The sequence below is a fragment of the Tamandua tetradactyla genome, chromosome 2 (assembly GCF_023851605.1).
Source record: "Tamandua tetradactyla isolate mTamTet1 chromosome 2, mTamTet1.pri, whole genome shotgun sequence".
NCBI classification, from domain to species: Eukaryota; Metazoa; Chordata; class Mammalia; order Pilosa; family Myrmecophagidae; genus Tamandua; species Tamandua tetradactyla.
Genome location: NC_135328.1, coordinates 47,308,122 through 47,320,469, shown reverse-complemented (window position 1 = coordinate 47,320,469; position 12,348 = coordinate 47,308,122). Strand labels below are relative to the sequence as shown.

Below are 12,348 nucleotides of genomic sequence, written 5' to 3'. Positions count from 1 at the left end.
AGACAAAAGGGAAAAAAAGGGAAGGAGAATATTTTAATCAAGATGTTTTGACTGAAGAAAATGACAGCACAAAATCTAATACTGAATTTTCTTATTGCCAAAGCTTTGTTGTGTTGTTGGTTTTATGGTTTTGTATAGTAAAAAGAGACTCATCTCAGGAGGAAGATAATTTTAGTTATCATGGGACTTTACATTGATTTTAAAGCAGTAAAATATATATATATAGCTGTTAATTATATTGGCTCTTCTTTTGTCATTGACACATATTTACTGGGTAGTTATTATGAACCAAGGTCTTTGTGTGTGTGAAGGTGAAAGGACAAGGTTCCTACCTGCAATGAACTCAATGTTAGAATTCTCTAAAGGCAAGTTTACATGAAGATCCTGCTTCTTATAGAAATAGAATTTAGAAAAGCATGAGGATTGATCATACCCTATAGTTGTCTTTCCTGTATCAGTTCTAGCGGCAGTGAGGGCAACAGTGGGATGTTAGCTTTTTCAAATTAGGGAAGCAGCCTAAGAACAGAACATGTATGTTGTTAACTGAAAGTAGAGATGTTGGTCCTGTTAAGTATGTAGACAGCTGAGAGGGTATTCAACTGGGAGTACATCAGAGCCTGTTGGGCAGTCTGTCCTCAGTGATGACTACAGGCATACCTACTGGAGCGTAAGCATTTAGTTGCATAATTCGCAGAAAATCTCAGGAAAGGTAACCTAAACCTGAGGAATGCTGAGATGGGAATTACCCATATTCCTACTATTAAGGCTTCTCCAACTTGTTAGATTTATCTTGCTTGGATAAGGTGGTTGCTTTAAATAATCAGTTTGGTAAAATTGCCCAATAATATAGTGGCCAAAAGTATTTGTTTTGGGTTGTATGAAATAAATATTTAGCTCTTCCCTGTGACAGGATTTTGACAATAATTGCAGCTGCTTTTTGGGACCACTCCTGGAATGAAAAGCAGGACCACATCCTTAGTGTGTGTACATATATGTATTATAGCTAGATGCTAGTCTCCTTTTGGTTCTCCTTGAAGGGTCTACTATGGCTAAATATACTTTATACTTGCCATCCTAGTTGAAGCTGTTTCTTTTCTCTTGAAGGCTGTTTGTTTTAGTATTGGATGTGTTTATTTTTATTTGCAGATTCAGAAGTTCATTAATGAGAACTCTTTTCTGTTTCTTTCACAGATGAGTGCCAAACCAAATATGGAAATGCTAATGCCTGGAGATATTGTACCAAAGTTTTTGACATGCTCACAGTAGCAGCTGTAAGTTTATATGAATCCTTTTTAAAACCTTAAGTGTTTTCCTGCCAAGAACACATTGCGTATTTTTTTTCTGCCATCTCAATTACATTGAGATCTTTCGTATTCATGGAGTAATTTAGATACAACTGAGTTATATTATTCTATATTCAACTCTTTAATATTCTTTACTTTCTAGTTAATAGATGAACAGATTTTGTGTGTTCATGGTGGCTTATCTCCTGATATCAAAACACTGGATCAAATTCGAACTATTGAACGGAATCAGGAAATTCCTCATAAAGGAGCATTTTGTGACCTGGTTTGGTCAGATCCTGAAGATGTGGATACTTGGGCAATCAGTCCTCGAGGAGCAGGTTGGCTTTTTGGAGCAAAGGTCACAAATGAGGTAAAGCCAACATTTTTTGAAAAGTGGTTTGTTGGTTGCTACTGGTTTGGATAAAGAATTATGGTAGCCTTAATTTAAAAACTTTTGGTCTAGTTTATTCAAATTATTATGTCCAGGGATATCGAATTTCTAGTCTAGTTTACCCAAATGTGTCTTAATAATTAAATGAGATCACATAATAAAACCACCTACTTCAGCATCTACTTGGTTAATATGTGTAAAATATATGTTCCTTCTTTTCCAAATACTGCAGTTAAATAACAGGATAGAAAGAGCAAAACTGGCAACTTTCTGAGGTCCAGCTATTTTCAATTAAAAAATTTATATATATATATACACACACACACACACACACACATATATATAAATACATGTGAATACATACATATATAGGGATGAGCCTTTACATTGGGGAGTGATCCGGCATAATGAAGCTGGAGAACTACTAAGTTCTGAATCCACCAGTGCAATTTAGGCAAGTTATTTACCCTTTCTGAACCTCAGTTTCCTTAAGTTGCAAAGGAGGATAATCTCTTTCAGAGTTATTGCAAGAACTATATATTCTAAACCCTTAGTAAATGATAGATATTGATAGCAATGTCTTTATTATTAAACCATTAAAAATATCTTCTTTTGTTTCATATCTGTTAGCATTTACAGAATGTTTTTCTTCCTGGTGTCTTCTAGCTAATTATGTGGCCATACAATTCAATAGCTCTATGATTGACTCAGGAAAAAAATCACTAAAGTGGCTTGCTTTGCTTATAATTTATTGAAATTATTGGAAATAATTGTAGATTGGGTTCTAAATTATGAGCACGCTAGTTGTCAACAGGACTTGACATTTTATGTAAATAATTATATTTTTATATATGTAGGCTGATCTTCTTTTATATGTTGAATATTTACAATGCCATTTTAATTTACAGTTTGTTCATATCAACAACTTGAAACTCATCTGCAGAGCACACCAACTAGTGCATGAAGGCTATAAATTTATGTTTGATGAGAAGCTGGTAACAGTATGGTCTGCTCCTAACTACTGCTATCGTTGTGGAAATATTGCCTCGATTATGGTCTTCAAAGATGTAAATACAAGGGAACCAAAGTTATTTCGGGCAGTTCCAGATTCAGAACGTGTTATTCCTCCCAGAACGACGACGCCATATTTTCTTTGAGGCCTTCGCCCATCCTGCTGACCCATTTTCCTGTCCTCTTCTTACCCCAACTTTCTTGTATTACCCTCTACAATATACTTTTTATTGAGCACTTTGCTGCTGAAATGCTGCCTCTTGCCTTTTTTATTTTAAATTATCTAAATTTATTGTTTGTTATGGTGTCTATAGCAATGTTTTTCTATCCGTTTTCTCCCCCATCCCTTCCCTAACTTGGACTCATTTGAGAAGACTTGAGAAATGTCTTAATATTCACACTGCTGCATGTAGCTCTTACTTATTTACTGGTCTGGGGGAAACAGGATGTGTTTGGTTTTTTTAAAAGCCAATTAGAACAGACTACACCAAAATACTCCTCTTTTTGTATCATTCAGCCTTTTGTTTTAGTTTGTTGAGTTTTAAGAAATTTCAGCAGCAAAGTTGTTATTCAGTGGGCACGATGGACTGCAACTGCCTCGATTATGTATACCTGTCCCAGCTGTAAACTTCATTGTCCTTTGTTGGATATTTTAAATGGATATAAAATAAATTGGTCTAAAGGGCTGCCCTCCTTGTTGTGTTTTTAAATTTTAGTTAAAAACTGCTACAGCTTATGACTTTGTACATTAAGATAATTGTATTGATCTTTTTTCAGATTCCTTGTATTTTTTAATAAAGTAATCTTAAATAAACCCCAGATAGGATAGGTATTAGGCATTTTAAACAGCTTACATTGTTATCTTAAAAAATGTTCTTTTTTTCTTTTTTCCTAATTGGAGTTCTTGGCCCTTTGGTTTTTGAGTTTAAAACTTCAATTGAAATCCAGTAGTATTTATTAAAAAAAAAAAATCACTAAACTGTGCCTAAAGAACATAACTGCCATATTAATGTTTTGGTTTATATTCTCTATAGTAATAGAAAAACATTTAATACTTGTAATGCTGATGTGTTCATTTGATACCAGTTGAGTAGAATGTGATCAGTCCAGTTTACAATCTATCTTGAATATCATTAAGTAAAATCTATGTATTTTTCAATAGAAGTCATTTTTTCTCTTGTTGTAACATTTGACTTTAACTTTTAGAAAGTGTTCATTTTTTATTGCAACTGGAAAAGTTGAAAAGTCAGGCCTCTTGTATTTGTGAACTGTAATCTAAAACAGATTTTTAAAAGTATAGAAAGATACAAATTGTCCTTTTTGTAAAGGTCTGTGATACTGTGTTTCAGCTTTGTGTAATTTGAATATCCAAAGGGTTGCGATGATCAGTTCTTGATATGCAACTGTCCACTTAATAAGGACAAGTGTTCCAGTATCTCTTATGATTGTGGCCATAAATGATGTGGGAATTAACTATTTTTTGGAATTTTTATTTTTTGAAATAGTTGGTATCCCTTTACTATAATTCATTTTTATCATTCCAGGAAATCTTGTGAAACCAGCCAATTAATAAAGCACTTTAGTATCTGTTCAGGTAGTTTTGAAGATCAACTTTTCCCCTTCAGGATAAGAACTTCCAGGTTACCTAAAAATGCAATAAAAGTCCTTATAGTCTAAGCTTCTAGGCATATAGTTTTTCACCAGGATTTTCTTTTATTAAATGAGCACAATACTGCTTTGATTTATTTTCCTACCACCGACTTCCTGTATAGTTTTTAATTTTTTAACTCTATGAAAGAAACGGCTAAGACACTTGCTGTACACACTTGAATTAATGTTGGGTCAGTAGCTTCATGTTACTGCCCTGACCCCAGTGTAAATCAGAGGGAAAGGGATTTTTATTTTACAGGGATCTATAGCTGTTTATTTTACTAATTGTGAAACACTGGAAATTAATGATGTAGTCAACTTGATGTGATCTTTGAATAGATCTCTAGTATTTTTTTCCCCTTTACCGTAATTGTATTTAAGTGCTTGCTGTACACTGCTTTCAAGTTGTACTGTTAAAACTGGTAACCCTCATCCCTCTCTTCCCTTGTGACATTCCTTAGCTTTGACTGATGGTAGTTGTTTTAGTTATCCCAGTATTGTGACTTATTTTTAAGTCATGGTGTACTACATTTATTTGTCACTAGTTGGGCATGTGCCAATAATCTGTCCGTTTCTTTACTGCTTTCTCTGTTTTGCCTGATTTTTCTTCAAGTGAATAATGGCTTTTTTGCATGAGAAAAAATATAGTTTTTACTACTAGACATGTAAAGGGAGGAGAGAGTGAATGTATTAGACCTTCTAAGCCTAAAAGGAATATTTAAATCCCTCTAATAAATAAGGGCTATGTATTATATAGCATAATCACGTGGTGAAAGGTATTTGAAAGTCATAGGTTTGTAGGCAGGAGGATCTGTTACTCCCTGCATCTAGGCTGAATGTAAAATCCCTTATGTTTTATTAATGGGGTAATTATTTTTATTTACCTATGATATACTTGGTTTTTAATAAAGTATCCTAGGCTCTGCTGAGAACTGTCTACTTTCAATTTCCATTTACTCCCTTTCCTCATTTGCTTGATATGCTCTTGGCTAACTTTTTATAGCATAATGCTTTTACCTGAAAAAATCTCACTACTTTAAATGTGTGTATCTGAGTGTGATCCTAAAAAGCTGAATCAGGAATTCATCAGGATGCAACTTGCATCAGCTCCTACTCTGTTTGGATATCTAGAACTGTTGAAAGATTTTGTTATTTTAAACCCTGGGTTTTGCTTTTGAAATAAGGTTTGAAATATTGTTAATTGCATTAAGATTTGTGTGTTTTTGCTTTGTAAGCCCAGCACCAGGTTTTGAAAAATATCTGTATTGTGAAAGCAAATCAGGACTCTCTGAGCCTTTTCATTGTCAGGTATAGAATCACTTTCCATCAGCTTCCAGAAAATTGTGTATCTGGAGTAAAAGAGGTTTAACAACAAGAATCCAGATTTTTAAAATGTAATTGTTTTTAAAATGCTAATGTTTGTAAAGCACCTTCAGTTCTTTGGATGAAAGGTGCTGTATGCCCTCAGTGTAAATTAATAAAAGATTATAGGAAGTTTGTCAAAAGATAATTTATCTAATGTATAGTCTGTAGTATGTCCTGATAAGTTAGTGTTTTATATAACGTAACTTAAATTAAAAAAAATGCTTATTCCTTCACTTGGCTGCCTGACTTTGGTAAACAAATGTGAAACTTTTTTCGAGTTCTGCATTTGACTTTGAGCTAAGTGTTCCAATTCTTTAAAGGCAATATACATTGTTATGTGTTGGATCCATGTTCAGAACCATGCTTTATGAAATCGTTATGACTCTTTTCAGTTGTGTATTTACAGTGGACAGAGATGCTGACGAAAAGAAACATTTGGAAAGTCCCCTACCATGATGTCAAACACAGAATAGATGCTCAGGGATGGCTGGTTCCTTATTCTCCTCCTTTTTAGTTTTCTAATTTCAATCAGTTGGTGAATATATATATGCCTTTGTCACCTGCAGAGTAAGTTCATGCAGTCTTGTATCAGTCGAATGTTTTCTTAATTCAAAAGGCATGAAATTTATAGATTTTTTTTTCTATCAGCAAACTTACTAAAGTGTATTTCCACTCAATCTCTGGGCACCTACTATTCTCAGGATTTTGCTTTTGTGTATAACTGGAAATGGGATATAAAATACTTCATGAAGGCCTTATGGAATAGCGAAAGAATACATGCGGTTATTTCAACTAACCTGTGTTAAACCACTTAGATAAATACTGCACATGCCCTGTTTTGTGGAACCCTTTATATGACTCTGATTATATTGTCTTTTTGTCAGATGAGGAGATAGGCTTAACAAATAAGTTCCTTTCCCAAAGTTGCATAGGAGAATTGGAACTTGAACCCCGATAGGGCACACCAGGATACATATTAAGCACTACATCTTAAGCAGTATTGCTTATTGTATCTGTGACCCTGAGCAAATTGGATTCTGAATCTTAAACTTCTTGAGTGTAAAATAAGATATATACTTTGACATGGTTGATCTCAGGGTTAAAAATAGCACAGGTAAAGCACCCAGGACCTGACCGAAAGCTGCCATTTATTGAGGGTGCATGCTCATATATACCATTTGCCCAAATTCAGTGTAATTGGGAAGTAAGAATAGTCCAAGGCAAAATGTATTTGCTAACCTGGTGTAGTTTATGTAAGTACAACAAAGTCGGAGAAGGAAATGTTTGATGTAGGATGGGGTAACTGGGGGAGACTTTAAAGAGGAAGTGTGAACTAAACTTGGACTGGAATGATGGGATGTGCATTTTCCACAGTGTAAAAGCAGAGTCAGATTACTATATTTTGGACATAATACTAATTTTAGGTAAGACTTGGGGGTACTTTGGAAGACAAGAGAAATGACTAGATGAAATTCTATTGACAAGAGCACAGTGGATCACAGAGGCACTGGTCAAATTATGGAAGAACTTGAAAGTCAGGCAGAGGATTTTAATGTTTTAAGAAACACGATGAATGATATTTCAAGGTTAGTCTGGTGAATTGATCCTATCCACCAGGACTCTTTCCCCCTCCTCTCATCTTGTCTGACAAATAGGTTCTCATTTCTGGTTTGGTAATAAAAAGTTGATACTGTTGGTATTAAGGAGATTTATAGTTCTGTGACCTTGGCATTACATATAATATTGATTTGGGTGGCCAACAGATTTGGCAATATTTGTTTTCGTCAAAGGCATGAAAAAATTCCACTACAATTTCCATCACTGTTATTTCATAAAAGAAAGGTCATTTCAACATTAGATATAAAGGGGTCAATCTCAGAATACTAAGGACAACCCTTCACATTAAAAGAAATTTGATATTTAGCAGAGCTGTAGTATCCTCCTTTTTGCCATTTGCAAAGATCAGTGAGAGATCTGTCCCCAGTTTGTTGTGTCTGTGTACTGCTCTAGGCTGTCACATTATTGATGTATAAAAATGTTTTAATAAAATGGAAGTGGCAAAAAAAAAAAAAATGAAAGTGGCTTAAGAGAAAGTTATTGCTTCCTCTCAGTTCCAGATCCTAAGGGTCTACCAAACTGTTATTGTAGAGAGACTGGAATAGAGATGTAGAAAGACTGAGGTGATACTGCCCTAAAGGAAGAACATATATTAATGAGCTCTGCTTTATTTATTGTTGAAGTTGAAGAGGAAAGGTAATATTGTGCTTCTAACAGAAGTTGGTAGTTTTGCATGCTTGGGTCTGTCAGTTGGAAAATGCTGTAAAATTTCTTGTGAAGTCTAACTGATGTAGAAATGACAATCATCTGTAGTAAAGTAGGATAGTTAGCATACATTCAAGGATGAAGGCCTTCAAAATGGAACACGCAGCTTTCAGTTACGACATAAATTCTGTTGGTAATGTTGATTTTTTTTTTTTCTTTCACGGTAATGTAAATCTCCTTTCTTGGAAGCCTGCATCCAAGCTTGTAATCTTTCCTGCAGAGGGTTAAACATGCAAACCATGACTTATTTTGGTGAATTCTTTAAAGAGCTTTCTGGCTGGGTCCTCTGTGAAGGGTAGCTGTGAGCTGAGACCATTTCAGCTATGATGTAGTGACACAGACTGCATTCGAGTTGGTTCGAAAGGAAGCTCGTTTGGGGACAGTTGCCGCACTGTCGCACCTACCAGAGGAGCTTGGGGAATTGCAGTGCTTGGGCTTTTGGTTCCTGCCTGGTGCAGTGGTGGAGGCCAGCAGGTATGTGAGGTGCAGGATGCAGAGCTAGAAGGACGTGAGGGCAGGTGGCCGGTGCCGGAGCCGTAGTTTCTACTTTCCAGCACACGGTGGCGTTTAGATCTCCCCCGGGTCTGTTACTAGCTCTAAGGCACCTCCGCCGCCACCTGCAGTCTCAACCAAACATCTGGGTGGGCAGCGCGAGATGCGGCAGCCCGCATGTCCAATCGACTGCCAGATTTCCGGCCATCCTATGGCCCTAGCCAATCGGAGTCGAAGAGAGGCGCGGAGGGGGAGGTCCCGCTCCAAGCCAGGCAGAGGCGCGAGGCCCTCCTCCCGCCTCTCCGCCTACTCCATCCTCCGCCGCCTCAGCTTCCCGAGCGAGCCCTGCGGCCGCCGGAGCAGCTCCCCCGGCGGAGCCGGAGCCGGATGGTCAGAGGAGTTCGGCCACAGCAGCAGCCGCGGAGTCGCCTGACCCCCAGGTGAGGCGGAGGCTGGGTGGAGGTCGGGGTTGGGAATGGGTGGGAGCGAGGGAGCGGGCCCAGGGCTTGGGGCCGTGAAGCATTCGGGGTGCTGAGACAGGAGGGACGCGGGTGCAGACTGTGTGGGTCTGGGGGGCGCCCTCCGGACGGGGGCACAGGCTGAGTGGCGTTCGCATCCTCGAGCCCGGATGAGCTGGGCGTGTGAGGGAAGGGACGCCGAGAGGTGAGGCTGGGGGCGCTGGGCCGGGAGGGGCAGGGCGCGGGCTCCCTGTGGAGGGACGATGGAATGCAGGGGGTGCCGGGCCTGGAGGGGCGGGGCTCGGAAGAGTTGTGCACTGTCCGGAGGGGTTGGGCATGGGGAAGGGGTGCTCGAAGGGGTTTGCGGGGCTGATGAGGCAGACAATGAATAGGTGGAGATGGGTGGATTTGGGGTGTTGGGCTGTGACAAATGGAATCTGAGATTGGGGCGAGAGGCTAGGAGGCAGAGCAGGCTTTGGGCTAAGAGGGCATTGGGGGAGCAGTGAATCTCAGGATTGCTTGGTCTCGGTAAATAGGAGAAACAGGGCATGAGGCGGCCATGAGGTCAGATATGGGCTTAGGGAGCCTTATGGTCCCAGAGGGTGGTACGTTTAGCTCTAGATGGGCACAGTAGGGCGCGGAGATATGTTCTTATGTGTTACTTTTAGTTACTGCTTTATTTGTTTGGCATATAGACTGACTGGCACAGTGGAGAAAGCACCTCGAAAACGGAAAAGCAGGTAATGCTTTCCTATTTTGCTTTGTGTTTTTCTGTTTGCTTGGCTGCACCTGTGCCATACTGCATAATTATACACCCTGTCAGTAGATGAAGTATTTTTATTTAGCTTTTCTTTCTTCTTTTTTGTTTTTGTTTTTGCAAGACCTTTCCAGGGCTTCAGACTGCTACCTATACTTTGTCTCTCTCTCTTTAATATATCTAAGACAGTGTGGAAACGAGCATGGATAATTAAGAAATCCTGGTTTTTTACTTTAATCATAATTCCCACCTTTTCCACCAGCTCTGTTTAAGAAGCTGATGTTCACTGAACATACCCTATATGCCAATTGCTTTGTATGTGTTATCCTCTTGTAGTTCTCCAAACACCCGAGGAAGTGTGTACCATCCTCATTATTTTGCAGAAGAGGTAGCTAAACCAAATATTTACCCAGGATCACATATCTAATAAATGACAGAGCCAGGATTTCAATCCAGGGAGCCTGTCTTCAGAGAGGCTTAAGCTCTTAACCATTACACTATATAGCCGCCACTGAATATACACTTGATAATAGATTTTCTTATTGTTTTTTCTTTTTTCATTGTACATGAGGTCTAATAAACAGTGAACTTGTTGAACAGTAGGAAAGTAGAGAGAAAACAAAAAGCTTAAGAACTCTACGAACTACTGAATTATTTCTCGAGTAGCATATATACATTCCTCAGATATTTTCAGGTGCATTCCATGTGTCAGGTACTACATGGCAATTTTGTGTTGTCATTAGAAGATTCCTTTTTCACAGATGTAGGCACTGTCCTAGAGAAAGTAAGGTGATGAAGATGTGACCAGTATGACTACTGTAACAGTTAATACTTGATACGTTATTGCTGTTAGTACATAGAAAACCTCAACAGTAGGTAAGTATAAAATGCTGGCGGTGACAGTGCCAGCAGCCTATACAGTGTAGTTAACACACATGACTGCTACATGACCGAGAAGCTGAATTTTTAATTTTCTTTACTTGTAATCTAAATAAAAAAACTGATACTTGATTCAATTATTGGAAAAGGTTTTAAGTTTGTTTGGAACAACTTGGGTATAGGAATCTACTTTTTCATTTGTAAATTTTATGTTATCTAAGTACAGATCAAACATTTCCAGTGAAGATTTAGTGTCTAAATTGAGTTGTGCTGTATATGTAAAATACAAATCTGATTTTATGTTAGTACAAAAAATTAACAATGTCATAACTAATTTTTACATTGCTTACATGGTGAAATAATATTTTAAATACATTGGGTTAAATAAAATATTACTAAAATGAATTTCACCCATTTCTTTTTTTTTGATGTGTCTACTAGAAAAATAAAAATTATATATTTGGCTTGCATTATATTTCTTTTGAGCAGTGCCGGTTTAACTCTCATGATTCTGCTGCCAGACTCTTGCCTTCTGACTGGTTTCCCTGCTTTGAATCTGATTTCCTTTGATTCACTGACCATATTGCACAAATTGATCTTATAATTCTTGTTCTTTAAGTCCTGCTGTGGTTCTCCATTGCTTATTGAACATAATTCAGACATCTTAGCCTTATCTTATAAAGGGACTTTATAAGTCCTGTCTACCTTTTCAGCTTTAGTTTTATACAGTGCCCGTAGAAATTCTCAATAATGGATCTATTAAATGTCTAATTTTAAATGATGTAACTTCCTAGTGAACTTTTCAAGATGAATTAGTTGCTGAATGTAACTCTATATTCTTCTTGCCAGTCCCAAAACTTGCTATGTTCTCTCTTTGCTTTGCATTTTGCATACAATTTCTCTTTTTCTCTGGAATACTTGCACCTTAGTTCTTGACAAGTTTCATTCTTAAGATTCAGACCAAACATCACTTCCTTAGTAAAGACTTTATCCTCACCCTCCTCCTCTCCTTCCTCTGTTCTACCTTATTTGTGCCCATGATGACCTATACATTTACCTGTATGAAATGGTTTGGGCTGACTTTAACTGTCAGCGCTGTCACATACTACTTGTGATATCATATACAAGTTAATAAACTTCTCTGAGTCTCAGTTTCCTCATCTATATAATGGAAGTAATAATAATATAACTGTCATAGAATCTGTAAAGTACATAGTATGTACATAGCACATGTAAAGTGCTCAATAAATTTTAGGTTAAAAAACCCCTATCAAATACCTTTTATTCCCTATGTCTTTTCAAAATATATACAGTTTAGGAGATTAAAAATAAAGATATCAGGGCAAAGAAAAAATGGGAGAAGAATAATGAAGTTAAACCAGTGGCAATAAGTACTTATTCCTAAAGGTAGCTTTCATATTTGGTTCTGAGTTTCGTAGAGCAAAGCAAAGGAGAAAATGTTGAATTTGTAGATCCATAGTGTCTATAAAATCAAACATATGTTCAAGAGAAGCACAACTTATCTGAGAGAAATTTCATTGGTCTTTATAGTAGTGAGCTTTTAATATTGCTTCTGATTTTTCTTGATCTGAGTTGTGTCAATGCAGACATTCTCCAAAGGGCCTAAACAATGTGATTTAAGTATGTAGCTCTCTGATGGTTCTGGGTCCAGAGGTAAAGAGGGTTGAATAACTGCAGGGACTCTGCATGTTTTATTCGCGCTTATCCTTAGCACCT

The 12,348-nt window shown here is 37.5% G+C and overlaps 2 protein-coding genes across 2 annotated transcripts in view; both read left to right on the top strand.

The window, feature by feature from the left end:
• The window catches only part of PPP6C (protein phosphatase 6 catalytic subunit), a 39,376-nt gene extending 33,440 nt beyond the window's left edge, over positions 1–5,936 (top strand). The window contains exons 5-7 of the mRNA XM_077144815.1: positions 1,192–1,271; positions 1,447–1,656; positions 2,586–5,936. Of these exons, the coding sequence (XP_077000930.1) occupies positions 1,192–1,271; positions 1,447–1,656; positions 2,586–2,834 (539 nt within the window). The 3' untranslated portion in view covers positions 2,835–5,936. The remainder of the gene's footprint in view (positions 1–1,191; positions 1,272–1,446; positions 1,657–2,585) is intronic.
• Positions 5,937–8,790: 2,854 nt separating this feature from the next.
• The window catches only part of SCAI (suppressor of cancer cell invasion), a 224,139-nt gene continuing 220,581 nt past the window's right edge, over positions 8,791–12,348 (top strand). The window contains exons 1-2 of the mRNA XM_077144797.1: positions 8,791–8,957; positions 9,671–9,715. Coding sequence (XP_077000912.1) covers positions 8,905–8,957; positions 9,671–9,715 — 98 coding nt within the window. The 5' untranslated portion in view covers positions 8,791–8,904. The remainder of the gene's footprint in view (positions 8,958–9,670; positions 9,716–12,348) is intronic.